At 42.8% G+C, this 23,819-nt stretch overlaps 1 protein-coding gene across 5 annotated transcripts in view; it reads right to left on the minus strand.

Moving 5' to 3' along the window:
* Positions 1-203: 203 nt before the first annotated feature.
* Positions 204-23,819, minus strand: part of PPP6R2 (protein phosphatase 6 regulatory subunit 2) — a 72,410-nt gene continuing 48,794 nt past the window's right edge. For 4 of the 5 annotated variants that reach the window (XM_083183230.1, XM_083183228.1, XM_083183227.1 and 1 more), the window contains exons 21-25: positions 22,331-22,419; positions 19,940-20,144; positions 19,339-19,356; positions 4,644-4,792; positions 204-2,744 (exon numbers count right to left, since the gene is read on the minus strand). In XM_083183230.1, coding sequence (XP_083039356.1) covers positions 2,725-2,744; positions 4,644-4,792; positions 19,339-19,356; positions 19,940-20,144; positions 22,331-22,419 — 481 coding nt within the window. In that variant the 3' untranslated portion in view covers positions 204-2,724. The remainder of the gene's footprint in view (positions 2,745-4,643; positions 4,793-19,338; positions 19,357-19,939; positions 20,145-22,330; positions 22,420-23,819) is intronic. The other variant, XM_083183231.1, reaches the window with a different exon arrangement.

Below are 23,819 nucleotides of genomic sequence, written 5' to 3' on the forward strand. Positions count from 1 at the left end.
GTGATTGCAAATTCCATACTCTTCACCCTTTAGCTAGGGCAGAGGTTATAGAAGCCTGAAATAAGGGTGTTCGATGTCAGGACATTTGCAATATGTATTTTGTAAATTATATGAATGTGTAGATCAAGGGCACTAAAGATTTCAAATCAATTAAAAACCAAGTAAAGATAACAGGCAAGATTCAGAAGTGGTCAAAGTACCAGTGTTTGTCAATGCGGGGCATTTATTTAGTATTGCGCGTGCATCAGAGCATTGGTGGCCACGTGGAGTATTTGCAAAGTCAGTGTGAGAGGTAACAAAAACAAAACCATTTTGGGGGCATGTCTGAGCCTGTGACTGCGCTTCGGGCTGCTTACTTACAACAGACATTCTGAAAGCTCCTCTATTAAAAAAGTAGAGACTGAGACTTAAGTTTATTGCCAATATCCATAATTTTACTGTGCACCACCACTGATGTGCAAAGTGCTGCTGTTACTAAAAGGTTACCAGCACAGTGCTCTGGTTTGAACAGCCCCCTTACTCATACACAGGCAGGATGACGATTGTATCAACTTTAGTACCCTATTTGTATTTCTGCATTTAAATGATACTGGTTTACTAAATCTCAGCAACCAATAAGCTGCTGTCTACTACACACTTGAGTAAAAAAAAAAAGTGTTGTATTGGTTATTATTGTTTTGTGCAAATTCTGCATTCTGCTTCAGTACACAAGCCATAATCAGCTGTCTGCAATGGGCTGGGGAGATAATATTTGACTAAAACTCGAGTGGCTTTTACAGTGTACGTTGTACGTTTTTGGTTCTGCTTTATCTGTGGACATTAGTAATGCTCTTAGCCTGACACAATATTAGCTTGTATTAAAACTCATTTCTTGTCATGTAGGTGCAGAAAGAAAACCCCAATGCTATTCTCCCCTATTATGTAACATGCCCATGGCACATATACTTGCAAAGGATGTTATAGAGGACACCCAGCCAATGCAAGGAACAGTTTTGGACACTGCCTGCAGTAACATAGTGAAGGCTCAGAATAGCCGGTTCTGTCCCCTCTTGCGTTCCAATTCAAAAAACCCTAAACCAGATGTACGGTTTTATTCCAGCTGAATGTGGACTTCATAAAAGTCTAATGCAAATCAATGACCAAAGAGAAATGGCAAACAATTCTTGTGCATTTAAAAGTAAATTCAAGTAAAAACAAGGTATCTATTTAAAAAGGACACAAAATGAAAAAGATAAGCAACACAAAATGCAACACAACTACCACATGGGTCAACAGAGCTACAGGAGGCATCTGGTGTAAGTTGATTTTAAGGGTGGCATTCTTAAAAATAATTATGCATTTAATATAACCTGGAAATTAAAAAAAGTGCATTGTTTAATCACCATTAAAACACTATTTACAACAAAATGTAAAATAACAATTGTGCTTTCAAAGCCAATTGTCCAAATCATTAAAAACCAAAATGAGAAGCCCCAACAAAAACAAACATTCACTACAAAATAAGAAATGTGAATTAAGTCACTTAATTTCTTCAGCAAAAATAAATATGCCAAAAATGTAGTATTTTAATACCCTTTTAGATTTCTGATAAAAAAAAAATCTGTTTTCAATGATATTATATTAGACTGTATTTAAGAATGCCCCCTAAATGTGTTGTATAACACATTATACCCTACTCTATTTCTGGCCTGTGTCTGGCTTTCCGAGGTAAAAAGGGAAAATATGACAAATGCCACACAGGGAGCTGGAGCGGCAAGGAATACCTGCATTAGCATGGGTCAGCGGGTCGGAGCACCCTGCCAATGGAGAAGTGAGAGCTTTTATATCTGACTGTGACACATGGCCAGAAATGTATACGGTCTCACATATAATCTGATCTTTAGTATTACTATTGCTCTGTATTTACACTGGATGTTCTCTGGCATACAGTAACATGAGACTGAGCGTAGTGCAAGATGTACTACTCTGGGAGGAAGTTGTTTATGATGAAGGAATAGCTGGACAGGTCATGGATCCTGCTTAGCACAGACTGAATTCCTACCTGATAAAACACAAAGCATATCTAACAGAGGGGAAATGAGGTTCTTTAACATACTGAACTAAAATGATGTCCTTTTTCTTTATGAAAGGTGCTTGAAAAGGATCATTAAGTAAAGTGCATGGAAACAACAAGACTGTCACCCGTCTGTGTCAGTAATGTACAGTGCTCCTGCCACACACTGGACCTGCTTGCGGTATAAAGGACTTCTCCGCATCGCTGGGAAGAGAACACACCTGGAAGCAGGTGGAAGCATGTAAGAGCATCTGCCAATACAATTTGAGGATTATTGCTAAAAATAATAAGTAGCTTTGAACAATTTGGAGACAGGAAGTCGCCAGTATCTATGCTCCTTTCAAGCTGTCCTGGGCATCCTTCCGCTGCGGAGAGATAGGTATGATGACAGAAGAATATGGAAGAAGTTGCACAAGTACAAGGCAGTATTCCTTTCAGAGTATTTACTTGGGACTTGTCCCTAGTGCTAGATATCCGAGTTATCAGGCTTCTGCATCTTCCACCTTTCTTCTTTTCCTGTAAGTACTCTCTTAATTGGCATAAGGTTCCCCAAACAAATTAGGTGTCGGCGTTAGCAGTAACGTCCATGGCAGTGGGAGGCGTGCCTCACACCAAATGTAGTTTGGAGCTTCAGTTGTGTCATGCTGGCCCGTTTAATGTGGTTTCAGTATTTAATGCAAGCTCCCCATGGCTGTAAAACAAAACAACATTACATAAATAATACACCATATCTGAAAGCATATAACTGCTGATAGACTAGTAGAGAAGAATACTTAATACTTGCAGAACTTTCATTTGGGAAACAAATAGAAGCACATTACAGAGAGTGAATCTGCATGGAAGAACTACATGGAGCTTTTATAATGGCACACAGGATCCCAACTTGCTACAAGAACACTGCAAAAAAAATTACTACACCAATACATACACATCATAACTGCAAATATCCCAATACCAACACTGTAGGTGGTGAGGGCTTTTGATCCCGGGCTCAGACGTAGGGATGGTATTGACAATGCAGCGTCATTTCCATTACTTTGAGGTCCCTGCTCTGTGATCCCAGAAGCCTCTTCTGAGAGCAGAGCTGCGCCCCAAAAGGATAGTGCAGCATTGTTAAGCTCCTTCCAAAACATTGACATGAGCTCAGTGTTGTCCATAATCATAGTGGTAAAACATACAATACAGAAATCTGCCCATTTGCACTATATTTGGAAATCCAACAGGCTTAAAATCTACTAACAGCGATTCATAACTACTGCTCCTGCAACTACACTTTGGAATGAGAAGTCACCCTTGCTTATAAGCCAGATAATAACAGACAAACCCCTTTTACATTGCAAAGCTGGGTCAGACCCAATGCTTTCACATTAAACCCGGGTTGTACACAGGGCGACTCGGAATTAACCCTTCTTATAACCCTAGGTGAATTGCCAGTTTGTTCAAGCTGAGTTATAAGTTGTGGTGCTTTCTAACCCCACCTTGACCCGAGTCCATATGTTAACAACCCAGTAATAACCCGGGTCCGAGGTGCGATGTGAAAGGGGGTATTAGCCAAAAACTGGCAGCAGTAAAGAGTTTGTAAGACATATTGGCTTAACATTAGTTTGATCCTAAACTGGCAAAAGCAGTTATACACATCCCTGCTCTCTATCACTGCACTAACTGGGACGCATATGTAGTTTTATGGATTTTATGTTTTTTTTTCCAGCATTTTTATAACTATTCTAGGAGGTATTCAATCTTTTTTGAGTACATTCTAAAAAAAAAAAAAAAGGCCTCAGACACGGGCAAAACCATGTGAATTTGCAGCGAATTCGCTGTTTCACGTTATTTTTTCCGATGCTGGATTAATTGCCCAGTTCGCTCTAAAAACATGCGAAAAGTGCTGATTTGAATACCCCCATACCCTGTAAATACATTGAATTTTATGATGCACATTTAGGGGGGAATCTAATTAGCCCAACATTTTGGGGGAGAGAAACACTCTTTCCTGCGATGTTTATACTCTTGGTCCTTCAAGAAAATGTCCTGAACCTACCAAATGTGGAAAAAAGTTGCACTTATTGGTTTTATTTTTTTTCTGGGAATCTATAAGTGCCAGCATCGGGTTACCTTTAAAAGCTAATTGGATAGACCTGTGGGATCAATTAGTCTGAATTAAATTACAAAGGGGCCATTAAATTGCACCTTTGAGAATACAGAAGAATGTAATACTCTATTTGAGATGACATAGGTTGTTACTGAGGAAAAAAGGTATACAATTCTAGCACCGGTTTGGACAGCAAAGTTTTTTGGGTGGAGACAGCGATAACACTTCATTCTCCAGAGGTCCTTTATTTTTTTTCCCTGAAGGGGTCAGAACATGTGTAATGAAGCCTCATTTAAGCTTAGTTCCTGGAAACATCACTACACTTGCATATGCTTGGAAGAACAGAGCAAAGGCCTAGTGATAAGATGGGCAGCAATGCAGTGACCCCATCAAACATCCTGGCTACCTCCCCCCAACCCCCTGCCCCCTCTCACTCTCTCACTCTCATTGAATCTAACAGTTCCATTATTGGCACCATTTAACTATGGATCCCATACTTACCTTTTGTCTCTACACGAGCCTTGTGTGCTTGTGGTACATATTGCAACCGAACTCTGGTCTTGTGGTGCTTCCTCAGTGATGATGTTGCAGGGATGGTTTTCTTTTGTACAGAAATATTCAACTGATCCATTTCTAGGCCATCAGGATTGCTGTGGAAGGAGAACACATTTAAATGCATACCTAAACAACTGTGTGTGTGTGCATAGAATAACTATTACATTCATGCTCATTTCTGGGCAAAATACAATTTCCTGCAAGTGTTCATGGTAAGTAACATCTCATATCCCTGCAATAGTAAATGTGTATATATATATATATATATATATATATATATATATATATATAGTGGGGTTGTTATGCCGGCACTCGGCTCCTAGTCAAACTTTGATGTGCCCGGTGCCTCCAAGACTGGAGCCGCCGCGGCGGGTCCAGATAATATATAGAGCAAAGAAGCGTGGCACTCGGGTCTAGGATAAATGAATACGCGTAGCCGGCTACGCGTATTCATTTATCCTAGACCCGAGTGCCACGCTTCTTTGCTTATATATATATATATATATATATATATATATATATATATATATATATATATATATATATACAACCCAATAGTGTTATTTAGGCGCCCTTCAGTGATTAGACAATATAATATGTTATGTCTTTCCAATCAATGTAAAAAAATTATTATCATCCAAGACTTCTCATTAAGTATAAAACATTTATTTATAAAACACATAAAATGCAAGTGCTCTTGGAAAAGGAGTATTCTCTTTGAATCAGGATCATACCAAGTACTTGGTATGATCCTGATTCAAAGAGAATACTCCTTTTCCAAGAGCACTTGCATTTTATGTGTTTTATAAATAAATGTTTTATACTTAATGAGAAGTCTTGGATGATAATAATTTTTTTACATTGATTGGAAAGACATAGCATATTATATTGTCTAATCACTGAAGGGCGCCTAAATAACACTATTGGGTTGTGTATTGGATTGTATAGGATCCCTCTAGTAGGGGGTCTAGTGTTATTGGCGACCGCCTGTAGTCTAGCGCAAATTGTTAGTGATATTGTTTGGTTGTCTATATATATATATATATATATATATATATATAGTTGGGGTCCCGGCACTCCAGCAGTAGTACTGCAACAACTTAGGTGCTCTTCTATCCTGCTAGGGAAATGTACCGAAGATAGTAGCAGAAGTCACTCTTAGATTTTTAAACTGCACGGCGGCAGTAATTAATAAGAAAGCAACAAACACAAGAGTGCACTACTCTTGTGTTTGTTGCTTTCTTATTGATTACTGCCGCCGTGCAGTTTAAAAATCTTAGAGTGACTTCTGCTACTATCTTCGGTATATATATATATATATATATATATATATATATATATATATATATATATATATATATATATATATATATATATATATATATATATATATATATATATATATATATATATATATACCATCCAAAGAAAGACGTCACTCCGGGTCTTTTGTGAAAGTGCAAAAGTTTACTGTAGTCTGTCTACGTCGTTTCGGGATTAACCCGTCTTCAGGACATGCACAGTACAATAATAAAAGGTGACATATTTATACCTTACCAGGTCAGAGGCTGCCCGCGGATGAGAGAGCGGGCAGCCTCTGACCTGGTAAGGTATAAATATGTCACCTTTTATTATTGTACTGTGCATGTCCTGAAGACGGGTTAATCCCGAAACGAAGTACACAGACTACAGTTAACTTTTGCACTTTCACAAAAGACCCGGAGTGACGTCTTTCTTTGGATGGTGTATGTGGTGGAGAGATTCCTTTCCCCCGTTGATGGGCACCTGGGCAAAGTGTATTGAAGAGATACAGGGAGTGCCGGACCTTGTGCAACTGTATATATATATATATATATATATATATATATATATATATATATATATATATATATATGCATAAATTAAAGTTAATACACAGAGAAAAATGGATTTACAAATATTCCTATAGAAAATGATTTTACTGGGTGGGCGAGCAGTGGACTGTGATCTGGGGGGACCCCTGTGTAATACATGCTGTATATAAGCCCATATGTCAAGTGTCAACTTGATACAGGTTGAATATCCCTTATCCAAAATGCTCGGGACCAGAAGAAGATAATGAATTATTCAGTTTTTCTAAATATTTTTATATTTCAATGAGTTATCTTGAGGTATCTTGCATTTATATTGTATAAACACATCAAACACATGAAATACACACAAAATATATATTTGTGCATGAAACAAGGTTCCAAAACATGAATCAAAGTTTGTGCATGAAACAAGGTTCCAAAACATGAATCAAAGTTTGTGTGCTATCTCAGGCAATCCTTTTCCTGCACATATTTAGCGCCAGTTACATATCATGTCCCCAGTAGTGTTGCCACAGATGTCCCCAGTAGTGCCAGTTACACATTATGTCCCCAGTAGTGCTGCTACAGATGTCCCCAGTAGTGCTTTTAGCAATAATTATTTTATTTTTTTACTTTTTGCAATGTATGGTTTTCGGAATAATTTGAATAACGGATATTTGGATAAGGGATACCCAACCTGTATAAGGAATGACAGAAGTCATCACATTTTTATTTTGGTTCCTCACAATAATTACAAATAACAGTGTACATAAATAAAAAGACGTGCATGCTACAAATTATTTTTATTTACAGTTACGCAGCACTTATTAGAGGATGTAAAAAGGACTACATAATCTACAAGGTAACTAATGTATATGTAAACAATGTAAACCAGTTTATTAAAATTACCTCCAAGTGCTTGTACAAATCTTTATGCATAAAGCACATACAGTATAAGGCATGCCAAATGCAAAGATTTAGTGACAATGACAGTGCAAGACATTGACCAATCTATTCTGAAGCGCTTCATTGAAGTAATTCAAGTTCTATATAGCAGTAAAACAGATAACTTGGGCGAGTATATTGCATAGAGAACAATTAGCTGATGCTCCTGATTAAAGCACGACATCCATGCAAAGCAGTGCATAGATAGTGCAGGGTGAGAGGCATGCAATGCAAACAGTCATCCACCCTGGACACATCCAAGACATTTCAGAACTTGCCAGGAGGAGGGAGAATCTCAAGGGCTCGACTATTCATACAAAAGTGCACGGATTCATTTGATATGCAGCACTTTTATATCAGCGCAAATGCGTCTGAATCTGTACAGGAAATGCTACAAGGCAGCGGACACAGCTTTGTCTCACTGCCAGTACAGTTTTGGTTCCTCTGCCACGTTGTACATGTTTAATAATAATTAATGTACAGTTAGTTGCAGCTTGAGGTCTCTAGTGCAGAATAAATGGAGTTCAAGTTGAGTCTGCGGTGTGACTTATGGTGTGTACACACTTGTACAATGTGCATGAGATTTTGACTATATAGTCAAAATCTCATCTGGATCTCATGCAGATCGCACAGGTTTTAACCCTTGCGATCCCGATGCGCGCTCCCGTATCGCAGCCAGAAAGTCTTGGCTGCATAGACTATATAGTGCAGATCTGCACTATATAGTCTAAATTGTATGCAGATAGTCTAAATTGTATATATTGTATGCAGATAGTCTAAATTGTAATAGTCATGATTGTACAAGTGTACACACCATAAGACACGGCGTATTGAGGCTAGATGTAGGAGAACACATCTGTAGAATACCAATATCTCCTCTTGTACACTGCAAATTAGTCTGTATATAGCAACGGGGTCAGTTTATCAAACAATATCTCAACATAGATATAGAGATCGATATTCTATAAAGGGAACTCAAGTAGATATTTCGGCTAAATTGCCTTGCTCCTGCAGGGCTCAATGGAGACTTCAAAATGGGCTCTTCTATATAATTCATATGGCTACTCTCTACCACAAGCACAGTACCTATTTGTATTAGGACACCCAATATGGAGAGTGTTAGCACAGAATTAAATGCAGCCTTAATCACGCGCAATGCTATAGTGCATTACAGTGACTAGCTCCATTACTGACCATTGTATTTGTGAGTAACCACTCCACAAAAGTGGCAGTGACTTTCTTCACAAACGGTACCTGAGTGTACCCTATATCATATGCAATTTCAGCACCGCTGTGTGCTATAGGCATGATTTATTTGGATATGGCACCGCCGTGTGACCATTTGTGCTATTTTTGCATAATGCCAGCTAGCAGAACTGTTTCACGCATTGATTTTGGTTATCATTTTGAGTGTTTTTGTGTGCACACTGAAATAGAGACACCGCAGTGTGCTCATCGGGGCTGTTACACAGGAGGTTTTACTTTTGCTCTGTTGCATTACTATGACCTAGAATGGGCGTTCTATCTAATTGTGCCCAACAATGCTGTCTTAACTTTAATTGTGACATTATGTCTGTTCACATAATGCATTTGATATTTGTAATCTCCAGCCTGACTTAAACTAACAGGCTGAATCTAATTACAGCCCCTGCCTACGGCCGTCCATTGCGCATTAACATTCTCTTTGCTTCATCCCCGTTCTATATACTGCCGGTTATTACCCATTACATTCCCCATGTCTGATCCCCGTTCCATCCCACAGCAGAAGGATTCCGCTGCACATCTCCCCTCTGCGTACCAACGGCAGAGCACGGCAACAGCTCATTACCTATGAAGCGCAATTCACACACCCCCCGCCGCTGCCGCTGGTGCTAAGTGACAGCTCCTAGCTGGTCAGCTTCAGGGTGGGTTTGGCGCTCTTTTACGCTATTTAAATCCAGTCTGTTTGCTGACGAAAAAGTGGATTTTGGTCTTACCTGGAAAATCCTTTTTTCTGAATCCATGGTGGACACTGGGACAGTGGGGGTGTGGGTGGAGCTACAGCGACAGGCACCAAGGAGATTAAATTTCTTTGGGTGCAGCCCAGGCTCCTCCTCCTCCACGCCCCCCCAGGCTTCAGTTGTTATAAAGCTAGCCCGGTAGGGACAGGAAGAGAAAGAGTAGAAACCATACATACCGAAGAGAATTCTTGCGACCAAGAACAAAGACAGAAAGAAACCCCTCTCATTGTCAGCTTTGTGCGTGAGGTGGGTGCCCAGTGTCCACCATGGATTCAGAAAAAAGGATTTTCTAGGTAAGACCAAAATCCACTTTTTTCTTTCATACTCATGGTGGACACTGGGACAGTGGGACGTCCCAAAGCTGTCCCCTCAAAGGGTGGGACGCACCTGAGCTGCACTGAGGACACGACGGCCAAAAGCAGAATCTGCTGTGGCAAACGTGTCGAATTGATAGAACTTTAGGAAAGTGTGAGGCGAACACCACGTAGCCGCTCGACACAATTGCTCTGCTGATGCCCCCTGACTCGCCGCCCAAGAGGATCCCACTGAGCGAGTAGAGTGGGCCCTAATTGTAACCGGAACAGGTCTATTTGCAATTAAATAAGCCTGCTTAATAGTTAGGCGCAGCCAGCGGGCCAGAGTCTGCTTTGAAGCCGGCCAACCACGCTTTGCCGGGTCATACAGCACGAACAGAGCCTCTGATCTGCATAACTCTCTAGTACGACTAACCTAAATCCGAAGAGCTCGAACAACATCTAGCGAGCATAACTCCGATGAGTCCTCCGATGGAGAAAAAGCAGGAACAACAATATCCTGGTTTAAATGAAACCGTGTAACTACTTTAGGGAGAAAATCCTTCCGAGTCCTTAGAACAGCCCTGTCCCTGTGGAAAATCAGGTAGGGTGAAACATGTGACAGTGCGGATAACTCCGACACACGTCGAGCAGAAGCAATTGCCAACAAAAACAAAGTCTTCCAGGATAACCACCGCATGTCTACTGAATCCAAAGGTTCGAACGGTGCACCCTGAAGAGCTGACAAGACCAAAGATAAATCCCACGGTTGTGTGGGGGCAGAAACTGGGGGCTGAACATGTAAAACCCCCTGTAAGAAAGTTTGGACAGCCATTTGTTTGGCCAGGCGCCTCTGGAAGAGTACAGAAAGCGCCGACACCTGCACCTTCAGGGATGCTAGACGCAATCCCAGTTCCAGGCCCGACTGAAGAAAAGCTAAGACCCTGGAGAGCCGAAACTCCCGAGGCGACCAATTCCTCTGACTGCACCAGGCGTAGAAAACCTTCCACACTCTATGGTAAACACGTGAAGATGAAGGTTTACGTGCGGCCAACATGGTCCGAACCACTCCTGGAGCAAATCCTTTTTCCCTTAAGATCTGCTTTTCAATCTCCACGCCGTCAAAGCTAACGTCTGTAGGTCTGGATGTAAGCACGGGCCTTGAGACAACAAGTCCGACCTCCGAGGAAGAGGCCACGGAGGTTCCAGGGATAGTGATAGCAGATCCGTGAACCAACCTCTCCTCGGCCAGTATGGTGCTAGAAGTATAAATGTTGCTGGTTCCTGTTTGATTCTCCGGATGAGCCGCTGCAGGAGAGCCACTGGTGGGAAGACATATATCAGGGAGAAGGGCCAAGGGGCGGACAGGGCGTCTGTTAACACCGCTCCTGGATCCCTTGAGCGAGCCCCGTACCGAGGCAACTTGTGGTTGTACCTGGAGGCCATGAGATCTATCTGGGGAAGGCCCCAGCGATCCACTATCTGATTGAATACGTCCTCGTGAAGACTCCACTCTCTTGAATGTATGTCCTGCCTGCTCAGGAAATCTGCCTCCCAGTTTTCTATTCCGGGAATGTGAACTGCCGCAAGTGCCAGAAGATGATCCTCTGCCCACTGAAGTAGAGGGAGTACCTCCCGTATTGCTGCTGCACTCCTGGTCCCGCCCTGGTGATTTATATATGCCACAGCCGTGGCATTGTCCGACTGGACCTTCACCGCTTTGGACTGGACTAAGTGCTCTGCCTCCTCGAGAGCTCGGGAAATGGCCCTTATTTCCAAGATGTTTATGGGAAGCTTTGCTTCTCCCCTTGACCAACGACCCTGAAAAGAGTGTGGACCCAGGACCGCTCCCCAGCCTCTGAGGCTTGCATCGGTGGTCAGAATTTCCCACTTGTGGGCTGAGAACTGACGACCCCTTCGCAGGTTCTCTGGGCGTAGCCACCAAGAAAGAGAGAGCCTTGTCCGAGTGGACAAGGGAAAAGTCTGAGTCTTGAGACCCTCCTGTGAGCGGTTCCATCTCCGAAGCAGTTCCAGCTGCAGCTGCCTTGAGTGCAGCTGACCGAACTCCACCATTTCGAAGCAAGATACCAGCTTCCCCAGAATCTTCATACTGTGGTGCACTGACACCCTGTGAAGCTTCAGGAATGCTTTCAACATTACATGAAGCGAAGCGATCTTTTCCTCTGGTAGATAGACTCTCTCGGCTACTGTGTCTATCCGCGCTCCCAGATGGATCATGTTCTGGACCGGGGTCATGCTGGACTTTTTCCAATTGATGAGCCACCCGTGTGACTCCAGGAAATTTACTGTGATCTGAAGGTGAGTCCGGAGAACTTCCTGAGATTGTGCTATGATTAGTAGGTCGTCCAGATAAGGAAGGATTCGAATCCCCTGGGACCTCAGGGCCCCTGCCATCACGGCCATGATCTTTGTAAAGACCCTCGGTGCCGTGGAAAGGCCGAACGGCAACGCCCTGAACTGATAGTGGCAGTTCTGGATTGCGAATCGCAGGAAACACTGGGATTCCTCCCCTATCGGGACATGCAGATATGCATCCCTGATGTCCAGGGATGTCATGAAGTCTCCCGGCTCCAGGGCCTGGAGGATTGACCTCAGGGACTCCATCCTGAATCTGGGCACTTTTATGGATTTGTTGAGGCTTTTCAGATTTAGGATGGGCCGGTAGGAACCGTCCGGTTTCCCTACCAGGAAGAGATTTGAGTAAAATCCTTTTCCCTGTTGACTGGAGGGTACCGGCACTATAACATCCCTGTCCAGAAGGGACTGGATGGACTCGGAGAGAGCCTTTGCTCTGTCCTTGTCCTGTGGCAGGCCTGTTTTGAAAAAACGAGCTGGGGGTCGCCCCTGAAACGGTAATGAATACCCCTGCAAAATTATGGCATTGACCCATCTGTCTGATGCCTTCTGCCATATGGTGGAGAAATGCAGGAGGCGACCACCCACCCGGAGATCCTGGTGGGCCGCCCCACCCTCATGCCGCGGGCTTTTCAGCCTGCTTGGGAGTCTGACGGCGCCCTGTCCAGGACTGCCTTCCCCTTGTACTGGGGGCTCTCTTCTGCTGGGACGGTCTGGCCGAAGGCTGACCTCTAACCCTCCCCTGGGGTCAAAAGGAGCGAAAATTTACCGCCCTGCCTTTTGGAGGCGCAGACGGGAGGAAAGCTGTTTTCGAAGTGGCCACTGTGGTCACTATCTTGTCCAGCTCTGGAAGGTGAGAGTGAGACTGCGTCCACTGCTGACTCCTCTAGGTAAGTAGCCGCCTCTCTGATCAGGTCCACTGAGGACAGTAGTTCAGAGCGGCGTGTACCGGAAATTATGGCCTCCTGTAATTCATCAGCCCAGGAGGCTATGGCCCTCGAGACCCAAGCTGAGGCCATTGCCGGGCGTGCAGAGACCCCCGCATTTATGAAAATGCCCTTTAAGCAATTTTCTATTTTTCTATCCGTGGGGTCCTTCAAGGAGGCCACCGTAGGGATAGGTAACGTGGTGGTTTTTACCAACCTAGCTACATGGGCATCCACCTGGGGGGCCGATTCCCACTTGCTGCGGTCAGCCGCATTAAAGGGGAAAAAGGATAGAAGGTGCTTTGAGACTAAAAACTTTTTGTTTGGATGAGCCCAAGCCTCCGACAAAACCCCATCCAAATCAGTACTGGGAGGGAATGTTGCTATCTCCTTTTTCTTCTTTTTGAAGACAGGAGTATCTGATGATGCAGGCTGATCCTCCTGTACCTTAAGCGAGGAGCGAACAGCTTTTATAAGGGCATCTACCCGTGACTGACATTCCCTGTGTCAGAAGGTGATTTTCGGGCACATTCCCTGTGTCAGAAGGTGATTTTCGGGCACATTCCCTGTGTCAGAAGGTGATTTTCGGGCACATTCCCTGTGTCAGAAGGTGATTTTCGGGCACATTCCCTGTGTCAGAAGATGATTTTCGGGCACATTCTCTGTGTCAGAAGGTGATTTTCGGGCACATTCCCTGTGTCAGAAGGTGATTTTCTGGCACATTCCCTGTTTTAGAAGGTGATTTTCGGGCACATTCCCTGTGTCAGAAGGTGATTTTCGGGCACATTCTCTGTGTCAGAAGGTGATTTTCGGGCACATTCTCTGTGTCAGAAGGTGATTTTCGGGCACATTCCCTGTGTCAGAAGGTGATTTTCGGGCACATTCCCTGTGTCAGAAGGTGATTTTCGGGCACATTCCCTGTGTCAGAAGGTGATTTTCGGGCACATTCCCTGTGTCAGAAGGTGATTTTCGGGCACATTCCCTGTGTCAGAAGGTGATTTTCGGGCACATTCCCTGTGTCAGAAGGTGACTTTCGGGCACATTCCCTGTGTCAGAAGGTGATTTTCGGGCACATTCCCTGTGTCAGAATGTGATTTTCGGGCACATTCCCTGTGACAGAAGGTGATTTTCGGGCACATTCCCTGTGTCAGAAGGTGATTTTCGGGCACATTCCCTGTGACAGAAGGTGATTTTCGGGCACATTCCCTGTGTCAGAAGGTGATTTTCGGGCACATTCCCTGTGTCAGAAGGTGATTTTCTGGAACATTTTCTGTGTCAGAAGGTGATTTTCGGGCACATTCTCTGTGTCAGAAGGTGATTTTCGGGCACATTCCCTGTGTCAGAAGGTGATTTTCGGGCACATTCCCTGTGTCAGAAGGTGATTTTCGGGCACATTCCCTGTGTCAGAAGGTGATTTTCGGGCACATTCCCTGTGTCAGAAGGTGATTTTCGGGCACATTCCCTGTGTCAGAAGGTGACTTTCGGGCACATTCCCTGTGTCAGAAGGTGATTTTCGGGCACATTCCCTGTGACAGAAGGTGATTTTCGGGCACATTCCCTGTGTCAGAATGTGATTTTCGGGCACATTCCCTGTGACAGAAGGTGATTTTCGGGCACATTCCCTGTGTCAGAAGGTGATTTTCGGGCACATTCCCTGTGTCAGAAGGTGATTTTCTGGAACATTTTCTGTGTCAGAAGGTGATTTTCGGGCACATTCCCTGTGTCAGAAGGTGATTTTCGGGCACATTCCCTGTGTCAGAAAGTGATTTTCTGGAACATTTTCGTTGTCAGAAGGTGATTTTCGGGGACATTCCCTGTGTCAGAAGGTGATTTTCGGGGACATTCCCTGTGTCAGAAGGTGATTTTCGGTGACATTCCCTGTGTCAGAATGGGAATTTTAGCTCATTATGTGTGGCGTACTGTAATGTGAAGTTTAACTCATTCCATGTTGTAAGGGACATATTGCATTTGGAGGGGTATATTTTACACAGGGGTAGATGCCGATAGATCCCCAGTATGTAAGTGTACAAAAAGTAGATCCCGGGTTGTAAAAGTCCGGCCACCCCTGCACTAGGGCGTGGAGGGAGAATAAAATAGTGTGCCGAGCGTAGCGAGGGACCGTGCCCGACGCATTGCGAGCGCAGCAATGCGAGGGGATGCGGTGCACTTTAAACTGTGTCCATGTCGACATTCAGGTAAAAAAGTGAAAAACTTCATGTCGACCTTTTCACTGTCGACCTAGACATTGTCGAACTAATGACCTGTCAAACTAATGACCTTTCGACCTATAACTATGTCGACCTACACCCATGTCGACCTAATGGCTGTCAACCATCATGCTGTAGACCAAATGATCCCAACCCCTTAAGTCTCAATGGGAAATAGATATGGGCCCTCTCTCACGGGAGGTGCAGGCCCTTTTGTATCTATGACCACAGTGCGGTAGCAACAAATTCAGCTGTTTATACTGCATAGGGTGTACCCCTTTATGCCAGATAAGAAAGGGAGGTAGGGATGATTCTTGGTGCCTGAAATGTGGCTCTCTGACTGGCACCTTCTGGCATATGTTGTGGTCTTGTCCTGTTGTTGTTGCTAAGTTTTGTTATGAGACTATAAAACTAATAGCTTCCACAGGAGTTCCTGCGCAGGCCCTTACCCCTCAGGTGTGTCTATTGGCAGCGCTACATAATCAATTTATGCACTCCAGCAACGGTCTGGGTGGACTGACTGTGGATGACACATGATGCAGGGATGCTACACCGTTCACATGATTTGGATGTAAATACCCTCAAATTAAAGATGAAAGTCTGCAGTTAAAGCACATCATGTTTGGTTCATTATAAATCCATCATGGTGGTCTATAGAGCCCAAAATATGAGAATTGTGTTGATATTTATATATATTTAGAGAGTAAGGACAATACAGTCTCTTTGATAACAATTTTCGGAGGCACTGAACAAAAAGTGTCTATACATGATTCAGGCTAATGACCGATTTTGACTATTTTATTTCTATCCTATTTTGGATAAATGCACTTGCATTTTTGACTATCTTGCTATTTGGCCCTAGGCCAAATACATTCTAAGGGCAACTGTTTGATTTTGGATAACTTACTATCCTATATTGGCCACGTGTTCACACCATTACATGCGCCCTAGGGCTAGAAAAAGTTAAAAGCACTGTGCAGTGAAATACTGCATTTGCCACTCCACCTAGCCATCTATGCCGTGGCTACAATCTCTTTGCATGGAATGAGAAGTTTATGCTATGCATGGTCCAATAAAAAAGAACCTATATAGAATTGCTATAGAATAAAACTGCCATTGCTATCAAATGAAAAATCATATTATATTAAAATCATGGAGAGAGCACCACAGCTGACAAAGTAAAACTAAAAAGGCATGAGTCATGGTTCACAAAAGTACTCCTAATCGATAGTAAAGATGGGAAATATTACTGTAGTATAGTTATTATAGATTAGATAATGGAAACTAAAGCTAGCTATTTTTTTTTTTACCCAGTGGCTTGGGACAAAAAGAGGACGGGATCAAGTGAAATACAAATCAGGGAAAAGACCATGTATAATAAAAGAAGAATGGGTAGAGCGACAACAAGGTAAAGCAAAAACTCCTATAAGATGTAGGAGTTGTAGAGAGAAAAATGAACCGGTTTTAGTGGAGGTAAAGCAAAACAACCACCAGCTATAACGGCAGTAGAGCAAAAGGATGATTAGGTTCTGGGGTGGTAGAGTGTAAAAACAAATAAGCAGTAGGAGCAGCAGAATGAAAACAAAAATAGTAGAATTTAAAAAAATTTCTGAACAGTACACAGAAGATATTCCTAATGATTTTGCAGATTGATGGGTCAGAATGACAAAACCTTAATATCGTCCATTGTGTATGTTTTATGTCGCTGACTATACACGCTCCTGCGAGTCGTCAACAGCATCCTCCATAGGCACTGCTGCAGTGCCAACAGGAGACATCACTAGCAGGTGTGATACTGAAGCATTATTACCCCCAATTCCACCCCCCACCGTTTCTCATTGCACACCAGATAAGCAAGTGTGTATGCATTTGCCGATGCCAGCACCTGCCACTCCCAATCTCGCTGGGTACACACAGCGTTTAGTGTGTACCCAGCTTTTGGATGGTAGAACATAAAACATGAACAATGTACAGAAGCTTCAGCGCAAAATGAAAAAAGGAATAAAAAGAAAAGAAAGTAGAGGGAAACAATTAGTACATAGCAAGTGATTGCTCTGTTAGGGGATGGGTTAATATTTGAATTACACTTTTGTATCACTTTTTTCACTGGTGTGCTGCTCTGAGTTTTCTGGCTTATGCTGATTTTTGGGGTGCCGCACCCTGCATCTAGATCAAGCATTAGGCAGTGCCGTCTTTCCCATTGGGCATAATGGGCAGTTGCCCAGGGGCACAACTGTTCTAGGGGCCCACCCCAATGGGAAAGACGGCACAGTCTGCCCCTGGGAGCTGTGGTGGGCAGCGGTGGCTGGAAGCTTGTATCGGTATTTGCCGGGCCCCAGCAAATACCGATACAAGCTCCCAGCTGCATTGACGGGCAGTCCTGCAGCACAGCAGAGGCTTCAGGGACTTGTTCTCCAGGCTCATCACTACCTTGTGGCTGCCCGCATTGGCCAGGCTACTGATCAGGAAGGAGACAGCTCCAGACTGGCCTGGCTGAGAAGGAGCACTCCCGTTCCCCACTGGGACCCTGGTATCAGCTCACTCTCTAAGCAGTACACGGTACACAGCACGCTGCACCTCTTGGGCTTATGCTCCCGGAGCTGCTCATCACAGAGTACCTCCAAGGCCCCGTCTCATAGCTCTCTGTGGACCTGTCTGTAGGGGGGTGTTCCCGCAGCACCCTCTCCTAGGGACGCTGCTCCGAGCTGCTCACTGTCTGCGAGTCCAGTCATAGCACGCAGGCACAGCAGGGGGCTTACCCATGTATTTGCAAAAAATATGAAACAAATATCTCTGAATCCAACTACCATGTGGTTTTTAAATCTGGTTACTGATATCATTCATCATTCAGTGTGCTGGGGGAAACATTTTTTTTTTTCTTACTCTGGGTTAGGGGCAGAGCAAAAGATTTGTAGGGGATAGAGTGAGAGGACAACGGGGTGGGAGTGCAAAGTGAAAGAACGATGAGGGGGGTGGGGGTAAAATAATGAGGGAATGACAAGGGGGGGGCGCAGTGTAAGAAGAATAATCGAGGGGGCAGTAAGGGGAAGATCTGAAAAAGGAGTCTGGTCGTAAAACAATTAAGGGTATGGAGGCGATAGAATATATAATAATATGCTCATGAGTATACAGTCGCTTAATCCACTGTCAAGCAGTATATGTCTGACATACTCATGATAACACTATAAAGAAAGGCATCACAATAATTTGAAAGTATATATATTATCACTGAAGGCTGAACTTTATACAGTGCTGCAATGCACTGTATGCGGTACGGCAGGCATCCATTGCATGGTGTTATTATGAATAGAAACAGATACCCATATAATGGCCTAGCATGATATACCGTAAAAGTTTGAAATAAACAGAAAACGTACTTTTGAATTTCAGGTATATTCATCCTTCTTTCCAACTAAATTATCCTGTCTCATATCAAAGTCTAAAATTGACTACCTAACTACTACACCTGCATCCTTTCCCAAGGTCACTACACTAAACCTTACCTACCCTAGTATAAAGTACCCAGTACTTCAACTCCATCCTGCATTCCCAACCCACTGAAAAAAGCCCTAGTGGGTCAATGGTTGCCGCCTACAGTATTCCTCTCACCAATACAATAGAGATATTAGATCAGCCAGAATAATGCAGCTGTGCTTTCTGTAGAGTGCAGTATGCAATACAGTAAAGGTTGTATCATTGCCATACATCTCAACTAATACTTTCACTGCTGTACAGTGCTCTCATAATTGGCAGATTAATTCAAATGCACCACAGAAAACCCTGAGTAATGGAATGATAAATCTTTCCCTTAGCAGCTATATTAATGAAGATGTGCACATAATGAACAGAATTACTGTACATAATATGCATTATAATAATGCATTAAACCTGGTAAATATAAGAGTAATGAGTTGAGGTATGAGATGAGTAGTAATCCAGTTGCATATGGAATAAAGAGGGTTATTCATGCATTTCGACAGAATGTGGGAAACAGAATGAGACTCTCCCTGCTCCTTTAGGCATTTAGAGTACTTGAATCCTTTCCTGACATGCTGTACATACCCTGCAGGTGTAAAGATTCTGAGCAATACCCACAGCAGGAGAGAGGACATGGGAGAAGAGACAGGGAATGACACACCAGAGAATATAGTCAAGAGAACAGTAAAACAAATAGTAAGGCATGAATATGGAAAATCCAAGTGTTTGTATATATAATGAGAAGTATGCAAAATATGGTTAAATAAAAAAAAAAATCTAAATCATAATAAACAAATGTAAATAATTTAAACAGACATTATGGATGGTGAGGTTCAAGTAATCCATAATATCATATCACCTTGTTTGTTCTAGTGCAAGTTAGAGGAAAAAAGCAAATCATGGCGGGTTGCTATGGGTTACTGCCCATTTGAGCCTTTTATGCAAATTCCAGCAGCTTTAAAAACACATTACCGCGTTAAGTTTATCTTAATTTTCTGTTAGATGCTGTTAAAAAGGGACTTTGAAATGTAATTTAAAAAAGGTACATAAATCATGAAACCTTCTAGATTGAAAGCATCCAACTTCCACCACCTAGTGAGCTGGATTTTTTTTAGACATGGAAATTATGTTCTCCTCTTTCAATGCAAACCCATTATTTTCGAAACATTACACTTCCTCTATTTACCTACTAAACGTGGCCTTCTCATTCTTGGTGTCCATAGTGAGTCTTATAGTCTCATGTCCGGCTCCAGTGCTTATGGTTTCAGTGATAATATTGGTCTTTTCCTCCTCCTCACTGTCTGAGCCACCAGAAGAGCTGCTATCTGAGCCAATGACTGGAGGCTTCCTGGCTACACACGCATTCCACACACATGGGGACGTGGCACTGACTGAGCGGAGACAAAACAACTTTAACATTTGGTGGGAAAAAAATCAATTATCTCAGTTTAATATACATTCTGACAAAATTAGTCTGGAATTAAGGTCAACTTTATCCTAATATCAAAACACAAAGGATCTGATTTATGAAGCCCATTGGCTGTGCAATGCAAAATTAACTGGTTTCACACTAATACATAAACAACCTCATACTATCATAGCTGCAGCAATTTATAGTGCTGTCCTGAGGAAGCTGGGAGATATTAAATAGCTTAACGTGTTTGCCTGGGTTAATATTTGCCACTGATCAATCATCTGTTTCACAGAGTTCTATGGACACTGGACATTACTCTGAATATTGTTCCAATTGGATTATTTACAAGCTACTGCAGCAACACTTCTTCTGGATTATCCCCCATAGCTCCATCTATTAAGGGTGCAAGTGAACATAACCTTTGTGAATCTTAAGTAATATTGAAAGATTGATTGCTCATTAACATCTTGGGGGCGGTGATCATGATACAACAACTGTGTTGCCGCCTCATATATTTCTGATAATTCAAGAAAGCTTCAGTTCTAAGGAACGGTTTCACACACACTCAAGTATTGTGCAACATCTCTTTTGGATTTTCCCAGAGCATCATTTATAACGGATATAAATGTTCATTAATGTTTGGGGTATATAATCTCTGGAAACTAACCCTTGGAGCACAATTGGAAGGCTTAATGCCCATTAATAATCTGAAAAGAGTCGCTATGATCTGGTGACAACAATGTCCAATATCTCCATTAATTGGAGAAAAGCCATAGTCCCAGGGTACCACACAACACGATTTAATATTGTGGTAACATATGATCAGTGCCCTCCTTTTTAAATATATATTTTGTTGTTGTTTATATGACATTATGAATTGATATAAAGTACAGGATACTGATTATCTGTTTTTCAATTGTGTATATCAGGGGTCCTCAAACTATTTTGCTCTGGGACCCCATCTGACCCCCAAAATAATTACGGGACCCCAGCAAGTTATTGCAGAAGGTCATCACATCACACGTGTAGTCAGCAGACAGCACATACATGGCAGCATTTTGGAGGCAGAAAGTGATGGGAGCAGCCTGAAGTAACAGACAATTGAACAGATATTTCAGACTCCTTTAATCACTGACTGAGATTAGAAAAGTCATTGGCCTGATGTTCAGCAACATGGAGTCGCGACCCCATGCTGAGAAAGTCGGGACCCACTTTGGGGTCAGGACCCACAGTTTGAGAACCGCTGGTGTATATTATACATTAAACCATTTTAGGAATAAACCGTTTTATATTGGGTTTTTTCAGCCAGCGCCGGGACGTCTATACTCAAAATTAAACCCTCTCCATACTTATATTTAACTAATCTTGCTCAGCAAAATCTCTGATTTGCAAAATAAGGCACAAGGATTCTGGGTTCTAGTCAGGGAACACCTCATTCCTCTCAACTACTCCCCATTGCCCCGGAAAGCTACAGTACTCCTGAAGTGCCACCATATTGCTCATTAAAACTAAGTGCTTTGAAGTGTAAAAAACACATGGGGACAAGCGGAAATAGCCAAATCTTCTCAGTATTTCCCATCAACTATATAGATTATCAATTATATTTTATTAATTTTATAAACAATCCTGTGTAATCTCGCACCAGTGGGATAAGATAATTCAACACACTCAATACTAGAAAAACCCTAAAACAGAAGTGTTGTGAGTGATAATGTGGTACAAAACAAAATATATTATAAAAACACAAATATACCCATATCTATCCACCCATGGAATTGAACCCATAAATTCTCTACTGGCCAATTCCAGCAACATTGCTATTTAACAAATATATATTTTCCCTGTTTCTAGGGGGTACATTTACTACAATGGTTCTATTAAATATGGGATGTTGCCCATAGCAACCAGATTCTTTTTTATTTAGAAACTTCTAGAAAATAATATACTCAATCTGATTGGTTGCTATGTGCATGGCCGCCGACAGGGGGGTACTATTTGCATGAGCCTGATGGAGGCTTGTGCAAATAATAGTAAGTACTGATTTCCCTAAGGGAGTGTACTGACAGACCTCTGAGCAGTACTGGCTATGGGCAACATTTTATCTTCAATACAACTCCCATCTTAGTAAATTTAACCCTAGGAGCAAATGTAGGTCATACTCACAGAATTTATCTTGGCTCTGCTTGGTATGTCCCTCAGAACCACTGCTCTCAGTATCCACAGGAGAACTACAGCGTGGACCAGATTCAGAACTGTGGGAAGACCAGCAGTATATAAGTAACAGATACCAACTTATCAGGGGAGGTTCTCCTCATGACCAAACAAGTAAACTTTCAAACATAACACAATCATTTTAATCAAATATACAGTACTGTGGGGTGTGGCCTGAAGTAGCATGGTGTAGGACATGTTTGCCAGCTCTCCCGCTCTCATCCTGATAAAAATCCTGTTTTGGCAAAGAGATTCTTTCCAACCTGATTGCACTGTTTGCCTACACTCAGTAGCCCCTTTTGAGCTACTTTGTTGTGTTCAGAGTTCCTGCCTGTATACTTACTATCCGGTGGTGTGATGCGGCTGTGTCCCTAAGCAGTGTACGTCTGGCATCCTCCTTCTGCTCAGTGGGTCCGCCTGATCTGTGTGCTGCGGTTTCTCCTCTGTGACCCCCCCCCCCCCCGTGTCTGGCTGTGATATCTGGAGCTCCGGTTCTTGGTGGCCATCCACTCATTCTGCCAGATCTGCTCGCCGTGCTGACCGAGACCCATGGCCATTTTGTACTATTCTGTATTCACAACTTGCTTGCTGGTAGTGTGGGGAGCGTTGTGATCAGGACTGTGACAATTATTGTTTTGACTTCCCTGCTACCTTCGCTGGAACTATTGCCTGCTGTTCAACATTCACCTGTCAAGTTGCAGTGATGATGGCATGCCAGCCACTGCCATCTTACTGCTGTTTTATATTTGGTGCTTTGAGCCTCCTGTGGTAAAGGGTTCTCAACAGTGCATAATTTCTCCTGAATCATGGAAAGCTCTCTGCAACAAATCCTAATGGCCATTACTACCTCCACTTTGAGGCTTCTTAATAAATTGGATGCTGCACCAATTGATATAATTTCTCCATTTTGCTCTTATGGGAAATGCAGTGCAGGAATGGATCAAACTTTTTCAGACTTTTGTATCAGTAGCCCTTACACTCTATGGAAGAAATTTACTAAAATTGCAGATTACGGCTGGTCCGCGGTACGAACAGGTACAACCGGGATCGCCCATAATCGGTTGAAAATACGTAAGGAGAATACAGCAGATTTATTAAGTTGCTGTATGCCCAGGATTCGTATTTTCCAATGGGAAGCCTTTTGCATCGCACGGATCTGACTGATCTGTGTGATGCTGGCAGGTCCGATTCGTATTTTCCTATGACAAATTTATATGAATAGCTTCGCCATTGGAAAATACGAATCAGGAAAATGCAGTAGGTTAGTAAATCTGCTGTACGCTATTCCTATTTTCTGCTTTCTTACGGTGGATCCCGTTCGTACCGCAGATCTTAGTAAATTTCCACCATCGTGTTTCACACTAATTGAGGCACCTGCCATTTTCTGGGTTTACATTTTTGAGTTAAGTTACCAATAACTGTGATTTAATTGTCAACATAT

The sequence above is a fragment of the Crinia signifera genome, chromosome 4 (genome assembly GCF_055691185.1).
Source record: "Crinia signifera chromosome 4, ASM5569118v1, whole genome shotgun sequence".
In the NCBI taxonomy this organism is placed as follows: domain Eukaryota; kingdom Metazoa; phylum Chordata; class Amphibia; order Anura; family Myobatrachidae; genus Crinia; species Crinia signifera.